Raw genomic sequence first — 22,482 nt, 5'->3', positions numbered from 1 at the left:
CTAAACCAGGGGGACAAACTTTTTACACAAGTTAAAAACACCCAGGGGAATTTTTCTCACTCAATAATTTGAGTGAGAAAAACTGCACAATAATTTTATAGTGATTGTTTTCTTTTGTGTCTGCCAAACACTAAACTCAATATGCATTAATTTACTGAAACAAAGTGGAAAAGAACTAATTGTTTCAGGTCTCTCTCAGTAATAAAAGAAAAGTGTTAAGTTTCCAAACTTTCTGGGTCGAATCTTTTCTCCTTTGTTGGTCTAAACACATTTTAATTAAATGACTTTGTTTAAAAAACCTGGCGAATTCATCCTGGTTTGTTTTTCAGTAAACAGTTGCTGGATGTTTGTGAGCGTAGCTACTAGGATATTAAACTGAAAACAAAAACTATGGCTAATAAATGAAAACACTCTCCATTTAAGAAGATGTAACTTCCTCCTTAAAAATGATAAAACATATCTGCATCAGGGCTACAAATGATGAGGGCCACACGTGATTGTTCCAAGGGCTGCAAATGGCCCCTGAGCCACACTTTGGACACTTCAGGAACGTAACAAATGGCAATATTAATGTTGATAAATACAACATAGAGAAATTATTTTTTACATATTGTTGAAACATATCTGAGAGGATTAACCAGTCAGATCAATGTTCTTATTGTTTATTGTTTACCTGTGATGTCATCAGGTTGTCATGGTGATGGCCAACATGTCCGCTCTGACAGCAGAGTGTTTGCGAACCCTTCAGAGTTTTTCCTCTTTAACAAACATGCAACGTCTGAGGACGGGTGTGTAAAAAAATGTCAGCATTTTATTTTAAAAAGTGCGCCACCTCCCACGCTTACGTTACAGCTTCAGACTAAAAATCAGACAAACCGAGATAAAAACACACGATACAAACCACAGCGACAGACATGAGGGCCGAGAACGTCAACGTTCAAACGTTAAAACCGTCTGAGGAACCGGAGGAAGTTAAAGAGACGGATTTTTAAAACATCAGGATAAACATTTAGGAGGAAAATTACGATAAAACTTGTTCATGGTCTCTATTTGCACATCTAAAAACAAGTTAGCTGTTAAGCTGCTTCAACGTTCAGGTCTGTATTTTCAGAAATTGGACACGACGTTCTGCAGATGAAGTAAAACATTTTCTCAAGATAAGAAAATATTTCATCATAGAACAAACAGCATGGTAGGAAGTTCATTGAGCAGAAAACATAAATAAATGTGAAACAACGCAGCTGGTAGTCAGGATTCAGAAAGAAAGAAATAAAGCCAGCTGATCTTCAGAACCGGATCAAGAAAATACCAGAACCAGATCATGACAGCTTGAGAAACCCTGAAGCTGTCACTGTTGAAAGCAGAAAGTACCAGAGAGTCTCACTGAAACAACTAATTATTATTTTTTCTGCTGGGTCACAACATTTTGTCAGTTCTGGTGAATAACTTGAACATTTAGCGATGACATAAAGTGGTTAGCACCTTTTCCAAGAGGCTGACATTAAAGCAGCCTCAGCTGGATTCGACCCATTTTGTTGTGTTGTTGCTTTGTTTGCTCAGTAATGAGGTACCAGAGCATCTCTGAAGAACTAAAAATTGTCTCTTGTCCAAAGCGTTTGTTCTATAAGATCCAGATGCTTCAGATCCACTAAATAAACACATTAATGAAACTGAAGGGAAAGATTGGGGCTTCATCGCTCTAATGAGAAGCAGCTAAAGTTTTAGAAAACACAAACTAGACATATTCATCATTTCATGCAGTCAGAGTTAAGCTCTACCTCTACTACAGAAATGTAAACATTAGTGATGAGAAAGCAGTAGAAAAAGCAGGAGGTTGATGATGTTTGGTGTTGTGGATTTATGTAAAAGTTGCTTTTGATCGAGAGATCTGTTTGCATCACATCCCAGAAGAGCTAACAGAACAGTGAAGGCACCAGAGGGAGAAACACTGCCGGTCACCGGCGTCCAGGATTACACCAAAGACTAGCTCGGGTGGAGACCAGGAGGTCAGGATGCAACCAGAAACCCTTCGATCCAAGCTGGAGAGGAAGTCTGGCAGAATGTGTAAGACAGAGGTAATGTCCAGCGAGCAAAGATCAGAAATCAAAGTGTTCCTTCAAAACAAGACGTCAAGATACAAAAACACAGAACGGAATCAAAAATCAAGTTCACTTCAGGACAAAAAAAATAAACTCCAACATCTGTCAGGATCTGGTCACCTTCAGCTCAGCGAACAGCAGCATCATGACAAATTGGTCTTCCTCCTCCATTTAAAGATGCAGGCTGGTTTCTGTGGAGAAATGACTGGGGTTAAAACCTCAAGCAGTGGTTCCCAAGCCTTAATGTTCCCTGTTAATCATTTCCACCTCTACAGGAATGAAAACTCAAGCTCAGTGACAGCAGATGGCAAAAGGATCCTGGACGAGCCCCCAAATATGCTACATCTCATCTTCTAGCTGTTATATGAGACGATCATCTTAATTCATCTGTTTTTACAGGTGTGGTGAGTGAAAACATGGCGGGTGTGGTTTAAAGTGGCACACAACACTTTGTTTTAATAAAAAATAATAAATCAAAAGACACCAATACCTGAAAAACCCTAAAGCCAGAACCATAACGATAATGCTAAAGTACTACACCATTTAGCAGCACTTAGCAGTAGCTAATGCTAAAGCGCTAACATCAATTCAATTTCTATCTTCTGAAGATTAGAACCAATCAGCACCGTGACATTATTACCAACATGTTCTCCCTTTACATGTTTTGTTTATGTTTACATATGATCCACTGTTTATTTTGTTCCTGTTTGATTCCTGTTTGAAATAAAGTTACTGGGGGAAAAAAAGAGAACATGACAAAACTGCTGCAGAAACAGATTTCAAAATAAGAGCATGAATACAAACATTTCAGAAAGTAAAGAATTATAATTAGTTGATAACTAAGATGTCAACACATGTCCAACATTTTCAACTAAAACTTTACAAAAGATTAATTAACTTAGAGGAAGCTAGGATATTTTCAAAGTGCTAAGCTAAAAGTTAGCTCTGCTAGCTACTAGTGCATCAGATGACTACAGGAGCTCATTCATGATCACTAAGAGGTTAAAGCTGAGCATAGTTAGGGTCTGCTGAGGCTTCTGGGTAGTGTAGTGCATAATGAATGAATCCTGGTCAGAAACAGTGATGTGTTTGAGCAGCAGGAGGTCTGATTGTACCTGGAGGTCTGCGGTTGTCAGGACGCTACGTTGTGGAGCTTCCTCTCCTCTCCAGGAATCTGTGCCAGGAAGAACAAGTTAGTTTGTTTTCAGGCTGAACGTGAATAGAGCTGTGAGGTGAACAATAACTTTTCTGTTCAGCTCTTGATGAGCATCTCCAGACCCTCCTGCTCTTTTTAAGCTTAAGCCTTAAAGAAACAGAAGTGCAGCTTGGTTGGTCTTCAGATTTCTACTGTTTTGATTTCATACAAGAAATTATGAATATTTGAGGATTTAGCAACTTAAAGATTCAAACCAACATGGTAAATATTTGAGAAGTAGTTTCAGGTCAGCGTTAAATAAACGGATAAAGAAAAAGTAAGAGCACTCACACTTGCGTTTGCCGAACAAAGTCTGCAAAGCGCTGATCCCTGGAGCACAACTCGATTATTCTGAGACGCTCCTGGATCTCCTGCGGAGAGGTCAGAGGTCAACGCATGGAGATCAAGTTTATGTAAGAGCGCAGTAGGAGGAGAAGTAAAAATACTTGTCTAGGTAGTACAAACATCCCGCTGAGCTGAAAACGTCTGAGCCAAAAAAAACCACAACATGATGTCAGCTCAGCCTGAAGAGTCCAGATCACCGGAATGAAGTAAGACGGTGAAGCCAGAGCTCAGAGGAGAAAGTCGCCTAGTGATCAGGAGCTCTGAGCCGCTAACACAACTAGCTGCAGGTACAACAGAGATCCAAAAAGACAACCACCTCACCTCATTGGAGAGAGCCGTGTTCTGGCAGATGTTCTGAATTTCTTCACTGGTCAGTTCTTTAGAGCAGCACTGGTTCAGCGTCGAGTCGCAGCACTGGTGGTACTGGGGCAGGCTGTCATCGTAGCGCCGGTAGTACTGAGCAGAGACCGGGTCGCTCTCAAACATCGGGTTGAACTTGGTGGCTCGCTCCAAAGTCGGAACGCTTTCATGCCGTCTAAAACGTCACAAGATAAAATGTTTTATTTTTCCGTTAAACTAAATTCGCTCCTAAAACTCAAAGATTCAGCCAACCTGAGCGGATCCTCTGTGTCTTCACCATCATACTGCTCTCTGAGCATTCTGGCCAGGAAGAAGATGATTCCTCCAGCCACCAAGAGGAAGCCGACCACCGAGGCGATGGCGATGCCGACCACCAGCGGCTCAGAGACGTACTCCTCACAGTGCTCACCGCGGTACCACCAGTTCTCCCCAACACGACACCTGCAGCAACCAACTGAGGGTCAACCTGATCCAATCTGCAGAATGCCCTCATAAAGCTCTGCTCACACTGTTTAATGCAAAATATTCACTAATATGCAGATGATACAATCTTTAATTTTACATTCAATATTAATACTTTAATGCAAATATTCACCGGTATGCAGATGATGTGATATTTTATTTAACAGTTGAGTAGAGATGCTAAACTCAGTTTTATCCTATTTCAGTCAAATTACAATTACAGTAATTATCATAACATACTAAGCAGAAGAGGACAAATAATTGTGTTTAAATTATAAATATAATTCAGAATTCAATAAAATGTTGAAAATGTAACAAAACCTCAACCAGATGTTGGCTAACAGGAGCACAGTGAGGGTTAATTCATTTTTTACAGTGTATTAAACAATCCTTCGGTCTCCCCTACCTGCAGATGGCGCCCTTGCCAGGAATGATGTCACATTTGCCGTCGTTGAGGCAGAAGTTGTGCTGAGCGTCACAGACGCTCTGACACGGCAGGCCATCGATGCTCATATATCCAGGATCACACACACACTCTGCCTCTCCAGTCCACTGGTTCACCATGCACTTGGAAAACTCGTTACAGGCCTGGAACTTGCAGGGATCGGCCCGGTCACCTGCCAGGGAGAGAGGAAAACGCCTCAGAGCCGATGGACCAGATTAAAACAAAAACTATGGTTCATCACAAAGTCACTCCAGATTCTTAGACAACTTTGTTTCTTTCTGAACCAACATTTCCAGGGACCTTGAACTGGTCTACAAGGTTTGAATCTTTAAGTCAGAGTTGATGTTTCCAAGGTAACGTCAATGTGGATTCCCTCTGTTTAATGATGCTGAAGTGCAATCATAGACGTTGTTGGGTGCTTATGGAGTGACCCCGGCGAGCCCTGCAGCCTCTAAGTGACCTGGCAGGTTTAGTTTGTGCTTGTGCAATGGAAAACGTGTCTGCAGCGAAGATGAGAGGAGTAAACTGATTATCCAGAGTTCAGACCCCAGTGAGTCACTGTTGTAGCTTAGCTTGATTAGTCAGTGAAGAGCTCCTAACAATGGCTCAGACAGATTAAAGTCCAGTCGCAACGCAGAAACAATGAGTTATTTACTCTTCTCCCATCAGGGGTGGTAAACTCTGACCAAAACCCAGCAGGGGCTCGTTATTAAAACCAGCACTGGGTGGCCTAAGATCTCCTAAACTCTGATATTAGGAGTTAATTTGTTCAAAGATCCATCCAGTGACCTTCCAGACTAAACTGGTTTCTGTAGAGTTTTCTGGTTCTGACATAACAAATCAAATTTCAAAAGCATCCAGTAAACCCAGTGGTCTGGAGAAGTCATGTTTGTAGTGAAATAAATGTTTGTTCCAACATGTTTACAATAAAAGGACATTATACGGATTAAAACCGGTAAACAACTTCTACCACCCAGTAATTACCTTTTAAAGACTGACAGAGGAGAAAAACACCTTGTGTTCAGGCAGATGGAGACAAACAAACATGATGTTGATGCTGCAGTCGGTGCCACTGCTCACGTTCCTCCCAGACAGATAATCTGAGGTATTAGATCAGATCCTAAGAGGTGAAAGGGCAACTGAAATGCTACAGCGCTGCACAAACAACCAGGCGTAAGAAGAGCCAAAGGTTTTCTACTCCACTAGTCTCACTGTTCCTCATTTTATAATGAGTTTAGCTGAAAGGGAAACCAGACCCCTGTTGTTCCTCTGGACTCAAACAGATTTACTCCTCCGGTTTGGTTTGGTTTGGTTTGGTTTGGTTTGGTTTGGTTGGGTCGGGTTCGGTCTTACCTGATTCAACATCCAGTGAGTACTTGTCGATGGCCAGGTTCATGGTGTGGTAGGCCGTGTTGGCAAAGTCCTCCAGAATCAGGTAGATGATGTTGGTGACCTCTTTGGGAACCGGTTTGCCAAAACGCATTCTGCTGTTTACAACAATGCTGCCGTTTCTGAAGTTCAGGATCTCCAGGTTCTGGAAGTTGTTCAGATTGGACTGGAGGTATGGGACCAGCTGTAAAGAAAAGACAGAAAGGTTACCAGAGTGTCCTTAATGGGAATCTATTTAATGGAATCTGGTTCTTTGAGACCCTCACCAGCTGTGTGAACTGCTGTTCTAGAGATTTGTACTCCGAGGAGCTTTTGTTGAAGAGATTCCTGGAGAAAGCCATGTTGGTGACCCTCAAGCTGAAGAACACGGTCAGAGCTCTGCCCGGCCGGCCTGGCAAAGGAAAAGCTTCAAGGTCTGAACCCCGAGCTTCACTGGAGAAGCCACTGCTTTCACCATCAGCTTCCCCAGAGCCGTACTGGACCAGGTCGATGCTCACATCGATACTCGGCATGTCAGAGAAGTCATAGTCCAGGTTGATGACAGAAGAGCTGTCGTTAACGTTGGGCTGTGAGGAAGATGGTGTTGGAAGGAGAGCAGTGACTATTTCTCTGGAAGGTTCTGGTTCCACTTTCCCATGTGAAGGAGCCACTTCCTTTCCAAAATGTTCTCCTTCCTCTTCTTTCTTTACTTCTCTGGAAGGTGAGACTTGCACTTCTTCAGAATGTCCATCAGAAGGCTCCACATGCACAACTGGAGACTCGGCTCCTTTTCCAGAAGGTTGAATTTTCACCTCTGGAGTTACTTCTACTTCTCCAGAAGGTTCTACTTTTATTTCTGATGGTTCAGGTTCCCCTAAAGATTCTACCTCTCCCCCAAAAGGTTCTTTTTGTTCTTCAGCAGGTTGAAATTTGCCTCCTAAAGACTCTTCTTCAGGTCTAAAGGTTTCCAGTTCCTTTCCTGAAGGTTGCACTTCCACACTTTCTCCTTTTGGAGAGTCAGGATCTTCTCCAGCTCCCTGGGAGAAGACGCTGGGAGAAATGGGAGAACTGGGTTGTTCTGCCAGAGGAGTTTGCTTGTCTCCACCAGAAGCTTCACTCTTCACTGTCACAGTTTCAGTTTCTGAGGATTCGACTTTGCTTTCAACTCCATGAGGTTTGACTACGGCATCGTCCAGAGGGTCAGCTTTGTGTTTTGGAGGTTCTTCATGTTTAAAAGGCCATTCTTCCTCATCCAAAGGTTTTACAATTTCCTCTGAAGGTTCATTTGTAGGAAGTGCTGCTTCCTCTCCTGAAGGTTTGGTTGTCTCTATGTGTTGCTCTGAAGCACCCAGGAATCCCTGTCCAGGATCAGTTGGAGTCTTTTCTGCTGGTGTCGACTGAAAATCGTCTGAAGAACCGGAGCTTGTGGAAACATCAGTGACCTCGTCGTGATGCTCATGGTGAAAGAGATCCTCATCTTCTGGCACTGAATCAGAGACTCGAGTGAAAGGCGACTCCTTCTCAGGGGAGAGCGCAATGCTGTGCTCCAAGGCTGGGGGTGAAGTTGGGACTGGAGTTGCTGTGGTTGTAGTGACAACAATGACTTCATCCACAGCCAGGTCCTGGTCCAGGCCTTCAGTTGAAGGTGCTGTGGTGGTGGAGTGAGTGGTTCCTAAATGCTGCTCCTCCAAAATCTCAACCTCACTGGGTTCTCTGGTTTCTGGGAGCGGCAGCTCAGATTTCTCAGCCAGGATCTGAGGCTGTTCTGGACCACCGGCGGCTGTTTCACCGCTGGGTTCACCAAATGTGACCCCCTGCACTTCAACAAATGTAGGTAGGTCCAGAGTGAGAGGAGCTTCAGTCTGGGCTTCTTCACTTTCCATCTTTAGGATTTCTGAGACAGTGACCCCCAGCATCTCTTCCTCCATGTTTTCAGTTGGAGTCCAGGTTTTAGAAGATGTAACAGGAACTGTTCGGGTCTGAGGCTCAATCAGAGAATAGTTGTCATGGAAACCAGATGCTTCCACTGTTTGAACAGAAAGGTCCAGAGTCACGGCTGCCTCAGTTGAAGTTAGAAGAACTTGAGGTGTGGTGAAGTCTGGTGTGTCTGTGCTCAGTGGCGTCACAAAGACACCAACCAGAGGTTTCTGGGTGCGAGAGTCATCAGACGTGGGGGTTGTCACCAGTAAAACATCAGCTGGTTCCACATCATCCTCCGTGTCCAGCTCCAGGTCAGGAGGTGGAAGGACTTCCTGGGTGTCGACCCCCCGGTCATAAGTGATGTCAGGTGTTTCTGAAGCCTCCCAAGACCAGAGAGAAGAATCCTGATCATCTCCAGAGAAACCAGATCCAGATCCATGATCAAACGTGGCCTCAGAGGGTTTTGGAGGTGAAGTGACCGCTGAACCTTCAGGAACAACCGTCTGGTGATCATCCACGGCGCCTGGAGACGTAGTGAGAAGGAATCCCTCACCTTCAATGTTTCCACTGTCTGTGAAGCAAATGAACCCATTAACTGACTGGACTGGTCTGATCGAGGAAAACAACGGAGGTTTTACAGACTGGGATGTTTCTTACCGTCTTTAGTTATTGGCTCCAGGTCAACAGTCTTTTGGACTTTAACGGTCTGTGGAGCTGTTGTACTTTCATCGAATAAGAAGACGTCGTTTTCACTCACTTCCTCACTGAGTGGACCTTTCCACTGGTCCCTGGTGTCAAACAGGAAGTCCTCCTTCTTCAGGAAAACCTCACTGGTGTCTGGCTCATGGATCGGCGCATCAGGAGGTTTCTCTGCAGCCAGAACGTTATCCTGAAAACAAGGAGCCATCGTTCAGACTCCACTCATTTAAATCTGTCAGAGTTTAGAAAACAGAATTGGTCTCAACATGTTCAGCTCACCATGTTGTTGTAAGCTTCATCCGGTTCACTTGTAGGTTTCACAGGAGGAACGTTTTCTGCTTCAAATACAAAAACACTTCTGTAAAGGAGTAAATATTTCTTTAATATGTTCACTAAAGTCAAGCTAAGATTGATTTTACAGCACATTTCATCAACAAGGCGACAGTTCAAAGTGCTTTACACCATGAAAACATAAGTCATCAATTATGAAGCCAGAAATAAACATTCGATTTTGTCAGATTTTGGGCCTGATCACTAGTTTCTAAAGACCCAACAAGCAAAGGTACCATGGTCCAGGCTGCTGTTGACCTGGACGTTATCTTTGTGCAGAGCTTCGGTGATGTAGTTACGGAAATCAGTGATTGTGTAGATGACGGTGGGCTGTTCAGCAGATCCAACGTAGCTCCGCTCCACCTGATTATTCTGCAGAGTGATGAAGTCCAGAGTGTCAGTGGAGACCCCACCGCTGTCCACCTCCAGGTCCAGAGTGATGGCGTAGTGGACCTGCACCACCAGACCCCTGATGGGACCAGAACACATGAACAGCATTCAGGTCCAAACACCATCCACTCATCAAGGAAACAACACAACAACATCTGAAGAAGCTAATTATTTTTACACAGTAAATTGGTCCAAAAGTTGCTCTGTATGTGTGTTTGTTATCTGATTAGCTTCAGTGGAAGATTATTACATTTCCATTCATCTTTCCACCAGTTTGTCTTGTTTGTTAGTTCCTGCTGAGGAACGCCTGAACCTGGTGACCTGGTGGATGGTCTGTGGAGACTGGGGCGGTCTGAAGGAGCAGTGAGAGTAGAGTTGGTCATAAAGCTTTAAGGTAATCCTGTAACGGCTGCAGGTGGCCGCCGAGCGTCTTATCCCACTTAAGACCTGATTGACGATCGATAAGGACTTTAAGAAGAAAGCGGAGCGGCAGACCTGTTGTTCAGAGCAACAGGTGAGTAAAGTTCTGGTCCAGACCACCAAGCCTGCCTTCAGATGACGCCCATTTATGACCAACAGAATCAACTTGCTGTGAACTCCAGTGGATCAGACTTGTTAAATCTTACTTTATCTTAGGTTATTGAGGCTTTTCTAGAGTTTAGTTTCCCATCAGCCTGAAGCTCCTTTGCAGCAGGTTTACACCTCCACAGCCAGCTGGAGGGGCATTAATCAATGTTCCTGCCAGAAAGGGGCAAGGGGTTAATTCACCCATAAAGCCTGACAAGACGTCAGGGGAGACGCCAGCTAATCCTTCAGGAGAAGTGAAAACACAAGTCCCAGAGCAGCAGAAGTTGTGGAGAGGAGTGACGCCTTCAGAGGCAGCAGGGTTACAGGTTATGGATTAGCCCAGCTGCACAGAGCCCTAATGAAGCAATGTTTGGAAGGCCAAGACAGAATGAGGACAAACTTACCGCTGCAGGTCCTTCTGAGGCCTGAAAACACAAACCGAAGCAGAAATGAGCCGACAGAAACCAGGAAAAATGTGAACAAATCATCAAAAATGACAGAGAAACTGAGCTTTTTGTCCTGCTTGGTTTTAAATCCAAAGTTTACTACCTATAAATGACGGTTCCTAAGGTCAGCTGTAATCTAAGTCAATTAAAGTGTACCTGAATTCAATTATGTCAAGGCTTTTGAAGCCTGGCAGCCTGTTGAAGGCGTCTTCAACCTGTCAGAGGAAACAGAAGTTAAATCCTGCTGCAGTTCGGACCAGAACAACCAGAGCCAGTCCATTACTCCAGAGGAGACCATCTGTAAAGGTCACTTACATGTTCATCAGTTCCTGGTTCATTTTAAAGCTTTTTGTGACTGAATCATTAGTATGTCATAGTTCAAAGGTCATCATTTGAACTGAAGAAGTCAGTTTGAGTTTGAAACTGAAAAAGTCAGTTTCAAACTCAAACCGAAGAAGTCTTAGAGGAGGGAAGGTGAAACATGTTCAGGAACCAGGAAATGAAGTCAGTTTTTCTCATTCCCTTCCAGGATGTTTGTCTCAGCACATCTGGACTGTTTGGGATCTTTTAAAGAGCCACAACAGAAGAGTCTGAGTGAAGGAAGGAAAGCTAAAGGTCTTCCTAATAAAGACAATAAAGACCAACACTTAAGTTTTTAATGAGGTAATGTGCAGCTCAGACCTTTAATTCAGAGTAAAGTGGCCTGTGGCTGCCCTTTTCTTCTTCTGCTGATTCTATTAGTGCAGTTATCCACTTCATATTTCCTCATTAAAGATCCTGACCATGACATTCAAACCATAAACTGCTTTCCCGCGTCACTGACATGGAGCGAGGCCCATAAACCTCCCAGTGGAGCGGGAACACACCGGCGCTCTGCTCTGCTTTCCTGGCAGCGCTGCTTTTTCCACCGGCTCGAGGTGAGTCACTGCTCGTATACTGTATGTCCTCCGCAGCCTGCGCGGCTCGTATAGCTGCTCTCTGGCAGCCGCAGCAAGCGGAGCTGCAATGCATAAAGATACTTAAAGCGTGAAAATCAGGCGAGGCCTTTAAACCGGAGCCAAAGTCCTGAGTCGGCAGTTTGGAAGAAACCACAAGCAAGTCAGTTTGGTTCTGAGTGAGTGTTGTGGACGTCAGAGAGGGAGAAAGAGTCAAAACAAGAAGATGGTAACAACACAGAATCAATTTCAGTTGGTTCTGATGAAACCATGAGGAGAAAACAGAAATTGAGGGCGACTGCTGCTCAGAAACACCTTTCTGAAAAAGACATGCAAAATTTGCTCTCAGTGGATTCATTGACCTTTGACCATTAAGTACACCTCTGGTACAGATTGCACAGATGCTCACCCTGCGTTTGAACTGCTTGGCCAGCTGCTGGTACTGCAAGCTGCTGGTGTCTCTCAGAGCGTTGCTGAAGGTTTCTCCCTTCAGTTTGATCCGCTGCTCCACCACAAACTCCTTCAGGGGTCGTGGGGGTCGCAGCAGTGTGCCGTCTATCTCATTACCAATCTGAAAACACAAAATATAACCAGAAGATGATCCGATGATGGAGTCAACACTTTAACCAATCATTGTGAAATATTCTACATATGCTTACCGAGTTATCATCCTCTTCCTCCTCCACAAAGTCATTGTTCCCCAAAAAGATGTCTTGTTCTACGTAGGGTCGGACTGGTACATCCGGAAAGTTTCCATTGTTGGTTTCCACTACATACTTAGGAGAGCGTGTTGTGGACTGAGTGGTTGTCTCCTCGGTAGGTCCCACTGTTGATGTTCCTGGTGTAGTTTCCTCTGCTACACCTGGAGCTTCATTAGCTGGTGGGAGAACCATTAGGGTACCATTCTCTCTTGCTAAAACCTTATCCTCAGAGGGACGTTTCTCAGGGACGACAGTCTCGGTTGTTTCCTCAGGGACGACAGTCTCGGTTGTTTCCTCAGGGACGACAGTCTTGGTTGTTTCCTCAGGGACGACAGTCTTGGTTGTTTCCACAGGGACGACAGTCTCGGTTGTTTCCTCAGGGACGACAGTCTTGGTTGTTTCCTCAGGGACGACAGTCTTGGTTGTTTCTTCAGGGACGACAGTTTCGGTTGTTTCCTCAGGGACGACAGTCTTGGTTGTTTCTTCAGGGACGATAGTCTTGGTTGTTTCTTCAGGGACGACAGTCTTGGTTGTTTCCTCAGGGACGACAGTCTTGGTTGTTTCTTCAGGGATGACAGTCTTGGTTGTTTCTTCAGAGACGACAGTCTTGGTTGTTTCCTCAGGGACGACAGTCTTGGTTGTTTCCACAGGGACGACAGTCTTGGTTGTTTCTTCAGGGACGACAGTCTTGGTTGTTTCCTCAGGGACGACAGTCTTGGTTGTTTCTTCAGGGATGACAGTCTTGGTTGTTTCTTCAGGGATGACAGTCTTGGTTGTTTCTTCAGGGATGACAGTCTTGGTTGTTTCTTCAGGGACGACAGTCTTGGTTGTTTCTTCAGGGATGACAGTCTTGGTTGTTTCTTCAGGGACGACAGTCTTGGTTGTTTCTTCAGGGATGACAGTCTTGGTTGTTTCTTCAGGGACGACAGTCTTGGTTGTTTCTTCAGGGACGACAGCTGTCACCGATTCTTCAGGGATGACAGTCTTGGTTGTTTCTTCAGGGACGACAGCCGTCACCGATTCTTCAGGGACGTCAGTCTTGGTTGTTTCTTCAGGGACGACAGTCTTGGTTGTTTCTTCAGGGATGACAGTCTTGGTTGTTTCTTCAGGGACGACAGCTGTCACCGATTCTTCAGGGATGACAGTCTTGGTTGTTTCTTCAGGGACAACAGTCTTGGTTGTTTCTTCAGGGACGACAGTCTTGGTTGTTTCCTCAGGGATGACAGTCTTGGTTGTTTCTTCAGGGATGACAGTCTTGGTTGTTTCTTCAGGGACGACAGCCGTCACCGATTCTTCAGACACGACAGTCTTGGTTGTTTCTTCAGGGACGACAGCCGTCACCGATTCTTCAGGCACGACAGTCTTGGTTGTTTCTTCAGGGACGACAGCCGTCACCGATTCTTTAGGGACGACAGTCTTGGTTGTTTCTTCAGGTATTACAGTCTTGGTTGTTTCTTCAGGGACGACAGTCGTCACCGATTCTTTAGGGACGACAGTCTTGGTTGTTTCTTCAGGGATGACGGTCTCCACCAATTCTTCAGGGACGACAGTCTTGGTTGTTTCCTCACGGACGACAGTTTCCACCAATTCTTCAGAGACAACAGTTTCCATTGTTTCCTCAGGGACGACAGTCTCCACCAATTCTTCAGGGATGAAAGTGTCCGTTGTTTTTTCAGGGACAACTGTCTTGGTTGTTTCCTCAGGGATGGTAGTTTTGGTTGTTTCCTCAGGGATGACAGTCTTTGTTGTTTCTTCAGGGATGACATCCTCCACCATTTCTTCAGAGACAACAGTCTTTGTTGTTTCCTCAGTAATGACAGCATCCACCATTTCTTCAGGGACGACAGTCTCAGTCGTTTTTTCAGGGATGACGGTCTTGGTTGTTTCCTCAGGGATGACAGTCTCGGTTGTTTCCTCAGAAGGAAGCTTGATGGACCCTTCTTCTGATAATATCACTAGAGGGGCTTTGGTACCAACTTCTGGAGATGTTTCACTGAGTTCTTCTGCTTCAAGAACATTTTCAGTCACTTCAATTGTAGGTTCAATCACATGGGAAGTAGTTTCTTTGATGGTTTCACCTTCAGAACCATGTGGAGCTATTAAGTCTTGTCCAATAGTTCCCTCCAACTCAGTCACAGGTAACTCTTTTGAATCATCTTCGATATTTACAGGGGTCACTTCTCTTTCAGGGGCCTGTGGTACTAACAACTCCTCTGGAACATCTGTTGTTCCGTCGGCTACTTTATCTGACGTCTCTGAGGTTCTGTCGTCTCCAACATTAAACGGTTCCCCTGCTGCATCTGAAGATGTTGTAAGAACACCAGCTTTATCTTCATCAGGTCTTAAATGAGGTTCAGTCTCTTCAAGTCCTTCTGTAGGTTCCGTTTTACCAGAAGGTTCTCCTACAGGTTCACCTGGCCCTGGTTGTCTTGTTGGTTCTGCTATTGTCTCAGTCTCTTTGGGGACTTCTGTTTCTGGTACAGATTCCCTGGGGACTTCCTCTCCTGGTTTTGGATCTTCACCTGGTTCTGATTCTTTAGTTGATTCTCCAGTAGGTTTTGCTGGTGGTACTTTTACTGCCTCTTCGGAGGTATCTTTAAAATCAGGTGGTTCTGGCACTAATGCTGGCTGTTCAGTGGTTTCTGGAGTTTCTTTGACTCCTTGTTCAAGGTTTGTTTTGTGTAGAAGTTCTTCAGCAGTTTCTACTTTGGGGCCTGGTTCTCTTGTAGGTTCTGTTTTAGTTGGTTCCTCTGTGTGGTCCATATCTTGAGTTGGGATAATGGTTAATTTGGCTTCATGTGTTGTTTCTTTAATGAGATCAACCTCTTGAGCTGATTTTTCTGTGGGTAAAGAACCTTGTGTTGGTTTCTCATAGGCTCTGGATGGTTCTTCCACAGCCTCTGCTTCTGGAGCGGGTTTTTTGGTGGGTTCTGCTCCTTTTGCTGTCTCTGTGGAGGAGTCTGTTGTCTTTTCTGGATCTCTTGTAGGTTGAGGTCTTTCATCTTTGATTGATTCTTCTGTGGGATCAATGGTTGGTTCTCTTTCTTGCGCTGATTCTTTAATTTGTTTGGGTTCTTGGCCTGGTTTCTGTGTTGACTCAGGTTCTTGCACTGGTTCTTGTTTCAGTTTTACATCTGGATCCTCTTCTGCCAATTGTCTTGTAGAGTCTTCTTCTTTGTCTTGATTGATGATGGAATCTATTTCTCGTGGATGCTCCATGGTAAATTCTGGAACCTGTGATGGTTCAGGGGATTTTGGTTTAACTGTTTTTTCTATGGTTACAGTTTCTTCAGCAATTTCAAGTTTGGGTTCTTGTGGCTTAGTGGTTGGTTCTGGCTTTTGAGTTGATTCTTCAGAGGGACTTATTCCTTCAGATTCCTTTTCTAGATCTCCAGCAGCTTCTGTTTTTTCTTCCGCTTCCTTTATTGGTTCTATGACCATATCTGGTGTTGGTTCTACTGTGTGTTCTGTTCCTTTTGCTTCCACTCTTTCTGTGATTTCCATTTCTGGAGTTGGCTCTGTCTCTCCTGGTGGTTTTGTGGTCAGTTCTGCTTTTTGCTTTGTCCCTAACGTGGAACTTATTTCTTGGACTGGTCCACCTGTGGCCTCTGGTTCTGGTACTGGATCTCCAGTAAGGTCTGTTCTTTGTTCTTTGACTACTTTCTGCTCTGTTGGTTCTGAGGGTAGTTCTGTAATTTCTCCTGTGAAAGTCAACTCTGTTGCAGGTTCTGCTCTCTCAAGAGTTTCTAACTTGAGTGACAGGTCATGTGCCGGTCTCTCAACCATCCTGTCTTCTGCAGGTTCTGTGTCATCTCCTGGTTCTGTTTCATCGTCTGCTGTTTTTTCTACCATTTCTGGTTCCCTTGAAACAGTTCCTGGAGGTTCTCCTGCAGGTTCTGGCTCATGTGCAGTTTCTTCTTTGGGTGCTGGTTCTTCTATAATGTCATGTCCGCCTTGTTCTTTGGGTTCTGCAGATGTTTTAGGTTCAACAGAACCTCCTGTAGCTTCCGTTACTGGTTCCTCTTCAATGAACTTCTTGTCTGGCTGTTCTTCTGATGAATCTGTTCCCTTGATAGTGGTTTCTTCTGTCTGAAAACTTTCTTTTTTAGCACCAGCCTCTGTTTCTCCTTCCACCATATTATCTTCTGTAAGTATAACAGTCCTTTCCTGTTTTGTTTCCACCTCTATCACATGCTCTGGCGTTGATGTTGAAACGAGAGCAGTTTCTTTGGTAGTTTCCTCAGGTGTCATTGTCCGTATTGTTAGGATTTCTTGAAAAGTTTCTCCTTCTACAATAAGTAGAGGTTTGATTGTCATCTCAGCAGTTTGTTTTACTTCATCCATCTTGCTGGTAGTCATTGGGATGGAGGCCTGAGAGGTAATGGCTATGTCTGATTCTTGTTCTGGAATCTCATTGATTTCCATCTCGTCTTCAGACTCTACCACGAGAAACACAGTTGGTGTCGTCTCTTTGTTGATCTCTTCTTGACTAACATCTACTGCTGCCTCTGATGGATCATCTACCTGTGGTGTTTCCACCTCACCTTCAGAACCAGAAGAAACATCAGTTTCAGGCACAACAACTGCAGTTTCAACAATGGATTCCTGTACAGCCTCTCTAGGTGTCTCAGTCAAAGTAACACCAGGGATGGGATTTAAAGCGTTATCCAGGATTTCCTCCTGGATGGGGCTAACTAAACTCCTAGCAGTTGTTCCAGTTGTGTCTTCAACCACAACATGAGTGACAATAGGAGTGAAGGCTTCTACAGTAGGGGGCGTGGTGGGCTTTGGAAGAACCACAACCACAGGTCCTGTGAGGATTTCATGAGCAACCAGCTGTGTTGATGGTTGCTCATCCTCTGGTATTATTACAGACACACTGTTCAACTCTTCAGTAGTAATTTCAAGAAGCTGTTCTTCTTCTGCTCTGTCGACATCAGTCCAGATCTCCTGACCCACCTGGTCAACAGGCTGGTGTGTAACCGGGTGATAAACATCCGTGATCATCTCTACAGTCTCTTCTGAAGTGACTCCAATATTTAGAATATTTCTGAAGACCTCAGTCGGACTCTGTGAAGTAATAATCGGTACAGTTTCCTGGATATCATTAGAGTCTTCTGGCATGGCGCCAGCAGCAGAGTCAGTGGTTAAATCCTCAGGAGAAGTCGCTGCAGCCTCTTTAAGCGGAGCTTCGGTTGCAGACAGTGATGGAGTCCAAGAGGTGACTGGAGAAAGCTCCTGCTGACGGACTGTAATAGCTTCTGATCCAAAGATGACACTGTTGTCTCCTGTGAAAAGGAATTAGTGGAAGCTCATATGAAGGTTAGAACATAGGAGCAAAGAAATATCTGCTGCTAGGTCGAGGGCGCTATCATGTTCTTTAGTCAATTTCATATGTTACATCTCATCAATGGTTCAAATAAAACCTGAAGTAACCTTAAAATAAGGACTTTCTAGACTTTATAAAGCTTTAAAGTTCACTGTTTGGCCTTTGTGTATTGAATGAAGCTAATGAGACTCTCTGTTCACTAAGCTTCCCTGGACAACAGTAAAAGTTGCTCTCAAACAACCAGAAGGTTGAACGGGTAAGTTCATCTGAACGTTGGGTTTGGTGAAACGGTTCTGAATCATTATTGTACAGCAGGTCTGGTATTTCCTGGTGTGAATGTGTGGCTGAAACACAGCCAGCCTGGTGATGCTGCCTCTACTAGCTGTGGTCGCACTAACCCTGATAGCATCAGTCCAGTCTGCATGTCCCCAGCTCCGTCTCCGTCCATTGACCAGGCTGCTGCCCGTAAATAGGCTTACAGGTCTATTCTGAGAGCGGAGCCTGTGACGGGAATCAACCCCCCTCACAGAGACCGACTGGGGTGTAAGGTGAGGCACAGCAGCTCCTGACTCCAACCTGAGCTGAACATCAGGCCTCATGCTGAGCAACTTCTGCTCCAACTTTCAGGGGAGGTAACTAATCCCCGTGTTTCTCCAGGGCCTCCGTAGAGAAGCATATTTCTACTGAAACTCTTTAACTTTGGTTTGAAGGTTACTGCAGCCTGATTATGGCTCATGTTCAGGAGCTGCTTGGAAATGAGTTCTGGTTAATATCCTCATGTCTACTTCAGGGCCAGTAGTCAGCAAATATTATCATCGAGACAAACAGAAGGAGCAACAAACTGCTTTCATTCACTGATGTTTACATTTCATTTCTCAGTGATTCAGAGTAAACTAACATGGCCGACAAAGAGGAAGCAATGGTTGTAGTTTGTGGTTATTTTTAACATAGAAAATACAATGTGGTGGTTTATCCACTGCAGTTGTTTTGGTTCTGTCAGACTAGCTAAACGTCTCATACATCAGGGTGTCACCATAGATGTGACACGATCCAGGAGTAAATTTCTGCCATAAAACTCAAACTTTAAGATTAATCTAAAATAATCAAGAAAAAAAAGAAGAAAATACTTTGAATCACAGGAACTTTCTTGTTTTTTCTAGAAAATATCTGAGATTAATCTGAAAATTTCTGGGGTTTTTGGTGGATATTTACTCCTTTTTTCTAACACGCCATTGTAGTTGAATCTCATGTCTAAAAGTAAACAAAGATAATAAATAAAGACTCAATGGTTCAAAGTTCTGCACTTGTTCCCAAGTTCTGCATCATCCTAACAGCAATCAGTGCTGAGTGAAAGTCTGGCTGGGTGGTCGGGTTTAGGGAAAGTCTGTTCATCTGGTTTTATAGGTTCTGGTTTATGACAATGGAAGAGATGCAGAGCAGCTTCTACCTGGTAGAGTCCAAACAGCCGGTGGGTCAGTCTGTACAGGCGGTGCCGACCTGCAGGACAAACAAACATGTTTAAATAAACCAGAGGTAAAACGAGGAGATTCTATCTGCATAGGGGATGTCAACTAATTCACATCTTCTGATACTTTGCTTTGAAGCAAATCCAGAACATGTTTATTTTTTGTTTCTTGTTTCTGAATCAGAAACTAAAACCTCAGTTTATGGTATAGCTGGCCACGTTATGGAAGTCATTAAAATAGTTGGAATTCCCCTTTAAATGATTCTAAGTGCAGCCATGTTTGCACAGCAGACTGCAGAAAGCGTCTCACACACAGTGAGTCCAGGTCTGTCCTCCAGACACGGCGTCCTCTGGTTTATGAGCGGACAAAGCAGCAAAGCTGAGCTGGTCAGGGCTGGAGTCATTACACTTCCTCAAATCCTCCTTTAATCTGTAATTTTTCTGTTTCTGCTCCGTATTAAAAGAAGCCGAGTGTTTATATCAATGATGCATTTTAAAATATATTTCCATGTAAACACTCAGGCTGTGTTTCAGCCTAATGTCCAAATATTTACTGTAGTAACTTCAGACACAAACAGACACTTCAGGTTTTCCTCCAGGTTCCTTCAACATGTTTACTGGACTTCAGATGAAGTCAAAAGTAGAAATGCTCACTAGAGCAGCATCAGAAACTCTGATTACAGATTAAAAGGTATTTTCTCATGTTGAAGCAAAGACGCTTTCCCAACAGGTTTGTGTGAAAACAGCCTCAGATATGAGAGAGATCCAAAGTGGAAACTACCAGGAATCCAGAGCTGGTCCCAGATCTGGCAGACTGCCTTATTCCTCCAGCTGATTTGGGAATCAGTTTGTCCTGAGATCTACTGGTCAACACCTGCAGTGGACCAGCCGGTTCTGTTGCAGACACTTTTTCTCATTCCTCTTGTGAAACCAGACTAACCTGGTTAGGACTCAGAACTGGGACATCAGACCCGTTTTAGATAAACTCCAGGTCATGTTGGACTCTAGATGTTTTAGTAGTTTGTAGATTCAGTGGTTTAGTTTGAAGCTTGTTTTGGGTCTCTCTTATCTGGCCTGACCGTCCTGTTCAGAATGACTCCAGCCCGGTTCTGGTTGAGCCTACCTGCATGGAGGAGGGCCTGAAGAGACGGGCGCACTGCAGCCGGTGAGGAGACAACACGGGTCAACACAAACACAACACAATCACAATTCACAGATCCACCAGAACCGGGACAGAAGGTTTACTGACCTGTTCAAGGCAGCAGCCAGGGTGACTCTCTGAAATAAAGCATCATATCATCAGCATATTTAATGGTACAGAACATCCAGAAGGTCAAAGGTCAGATAGCTTACGGTCTTGATGAGGCTCTGATGCTCCTCTGATTGGCTGAAGAAGCTGCCGATGTCCTTGATGGTGACTGATCCGTCAATGCAGCGGTTGACCCAGTCCTGGTACTCGTCCCGGTCCGGGAGTCGGTCCCAGAAGATCTTGAAGGCCTCCCACACGGTCTCCTGGCACACTGAAGCACAACGTTCTCGTAACTAGCTTGGTAACCAGCAACGGCGCACCCTGCTGGTACTGGACGATAACAACACGTTTCTGATGTCTCAAAGGTTAAAGACTCTAATCTGAGTCTTTCTGGACTCATAATCCACGCCACTGATTCTGAGACAAACAACATGGTGACCCTTTATCCAACTGGCCAGACTGATCTGGACTCAAACCAGCAAACTAACAGCTAAGATTAGACCTTAATGAGCAGATTTGGAGAAAAGATTGGCAAACATGAGCTGAGCTGCTCATGTTGGGCAACCTGGCAGCTGCAGTTGGACTCCTGACATCTCAGAGACGTCTTCTGTCCACCGTTTATAACCAGAGTCTACTGCAGGATCATCATGACCCAACAATCTGATCTGGTACCTCCATCCAGATCGTTCTGGACCTTATATCAGCCATACTGGATCAAAAGCTGCAGTTCTCTCTCTCTCTGTTCTGTCAAACAATCCAAACTAATTGAAAAACCTGCTACTGGTTCTTCACATGCAAACCTCCAGGCTTTTCATGGAACCAGTTGAACCATGACCCTCAGCTGTCCTTCAACCCTTTGGTTGAAGGACAGCAGGACGGGAAGAACACCTGGTTCTCCTTCAGAACCCTCCCAGTTGGTTGCACTCTCATTGATCTTTTCTAACAGATCAGGATGAAGTTCTTCCTCCAAGATGAAGACAGTTGTGGTTGAGACCTGTGAGACCCACTGAGACCAGCTTTCTGGGGACCCGACCAGAACCTAGGGGGAACTCCTAGGTTAACCAGCTCTTTAATAGGGTTATGTGGAGCATCTGCTCAGAGCGACCTTCAACCTCTGACCTCAGGCTCTCTGTTTAAGCCCGTAAGCTGCAGCTGAAGGAGAAACAGACGGTACCTCTGAGGTGGAAGAAGTTGAGGTGGTTGGAGACGACCTGGTCAAACGTCTCCTGGGAGCAGAGCTTCACTCCGCTGGGAAACAGCAAGCTCCTCTTCCTTCGGATCAGAACCGAGTGCTTTCTGAAGGAGAGTGGGTCCGAATCCGCCAGGTCCCGACTGGGATCTGGATGAGACAGGAAAACAGGAAACATTGACCAGACCGCCAGAATAAAACCACAGGAAGACGTTCTGATCAGGACGGTTCCTCTGCTTCGGATCAACCAGAACCAAAGATGTTTCTTCTCTTTATGACAACAAATAAATTTTTCTGTTGATTAAAACCCAGAATGCATCTCGGAGTTGGACCAGCACGGTCCAGCATGTAAAAGGTCCAAATAAACAGTGAATGTTTGGTTCTAAAGGTTCTGTTGACCATTAACCGACCAGAACCTTTGATTCAGAACAGTCAAATTCTGCAGGAAAATTCAACAAGAGTCCAGTTGGACCTCCAGAACCTCCACTCACCCGTCTCGGTGCACAGCAACCCGGACAGCAGCACGGCCCCCAGCATCCACAGAACAACGCTCCTCCGGGCCATTTTCTCCTCCAATTGGGTCGCCACTGCTCCTCACCTCCAGATGCTCATTCCTCCTCCAGATCTCATGGCAGAACAATCAGAACCAGGATGGGTCGGACGGGTCGTGCAGGACGTGCCGACGGCGGCAGCTTCTTGCTGTCAGGTGAGCAGATGGGACTTTGCTGCTGCAGCGGGAGATTTCTTCCTCTCCACTTTAATCCCATTTGTTAAGCTGCTGGAGTGGATGACTGTCAGAGGCAGCCGGCCCGACGGGTCGGAACCGCCCAGAGGGAGTCCCATCAGCTCCAGAACATTAAAGATGTTTCAGTTTTCTTTTATGAATGAATCAAACTGGAACTTTACTCAGGCAGAAACGGATTCTGCTGATGAGAGATGAAAATACTCAGTTTTAACCTTTGACCCCAAACACCAGAAATCAGACATC

General features: G+C 44.8%; 2 protein-coding genes across 3 annotated transcripts; both read right to left on the bottom strand.

The window, feature by feature from the left end:
* Positions 1 to 794: 794 nt before the first annotated feature.
* LOC122827029 (interphotoreceptor matrix proteoglycan 2-like) lies at positions 795 to 13,929 on the bottom strand. Of its 2 annotated transcripts, none has more exons than XM_044109513.1 (15): positions 12,221 to 13,929; positions 11,971 to 12,132; positions 10,783 to 10,841; positions 10,585 to 10,605; positions 9,460 to 9,692; positions 9,173 to 9,231; positions 8,852 to 9,083; positions 6,562 to 8,765; positions 6,260 to 6,479; positions 4,868 to 5,078; positions 4,252 to 4,440; positions 3,961 to 4,174; positions 3,586 to 3,665; positions 3,215 to 3,273; positions 795 to 2,290 (listed from the first exon to the last, which is right to left on the bottom strand). In XM_044109513.1, exons 1-14 carry the CDS (start codon positions 13,871 to 13,873, stop codon positions 3,240 to 3,242), a joined length of 5,571 nt encoding a protein of 1,856 aa, XP_043965448.1. In that variant the 5' UTR covers positions 13,874 to 13,929; the 3' UTR covers positions 795 to 2,290; positions 3,215 to 3,239. The 2 variants fall into 2 exon arrangements, with proteins under 2 accessions (XP_043965448.1, XP_043965449.1); XM_044109514.1 differs by having other exon boundaries at positions 815 to 2,290; positions 9,173 to 9,228.
* Positions 13,930 to 14,307: 378 nt separating this feature from the next.
* On the bottom strand, positions 14,308 to 22,058 carry LOC122827486 (interphotoreceptor matrix proteoglycan 2-like). Its single transcript, XM_044110493.1, has 8 exons — positions 21,986 to 22,058; positions 21,480 to 21,644; positions 20,410 to 20,576; positions 20,306 to 20,334; positions 20,180 to 20,212; positions 19,039 to 19,088; positions 14,432 to 17,550; positions 14,308 to 14,340 (listed from the first exon to the last, which is right to left on the bottom strand). The coding sequence occupies exons 1-8, from the start codon at positions 22,056 to 22,058 to the stop codon at positions 14,308 to 14,310; spliced, it is 3,669 nt and encodes a 1,222-aa protein (XP_043966428.1).
* Positions 22,059 to 22,482: the final 424 nt, after the last annotated feature.

Source organism: Gambusia affinis, linkage group LG24 (genome assembly GCF_019740435.1).
Source record: "Gambusia affinis linkage group LG24, SWU_Gaff_1.0, whole genome shotgun sequence".
In the NCBI taxonomy this organism is placed as follows: domain Eukaryota; kingdom Metazoa; phylum Chordata; class Actinopteri; order Cyprinodontiformes; family Poeciliidae; genus Gambusia; species Gambusia affinis.
Note: the sequence above shows the minus strand (reverse complement) of the source record. Positions and strands in the feature narration are given on the sequence as shown.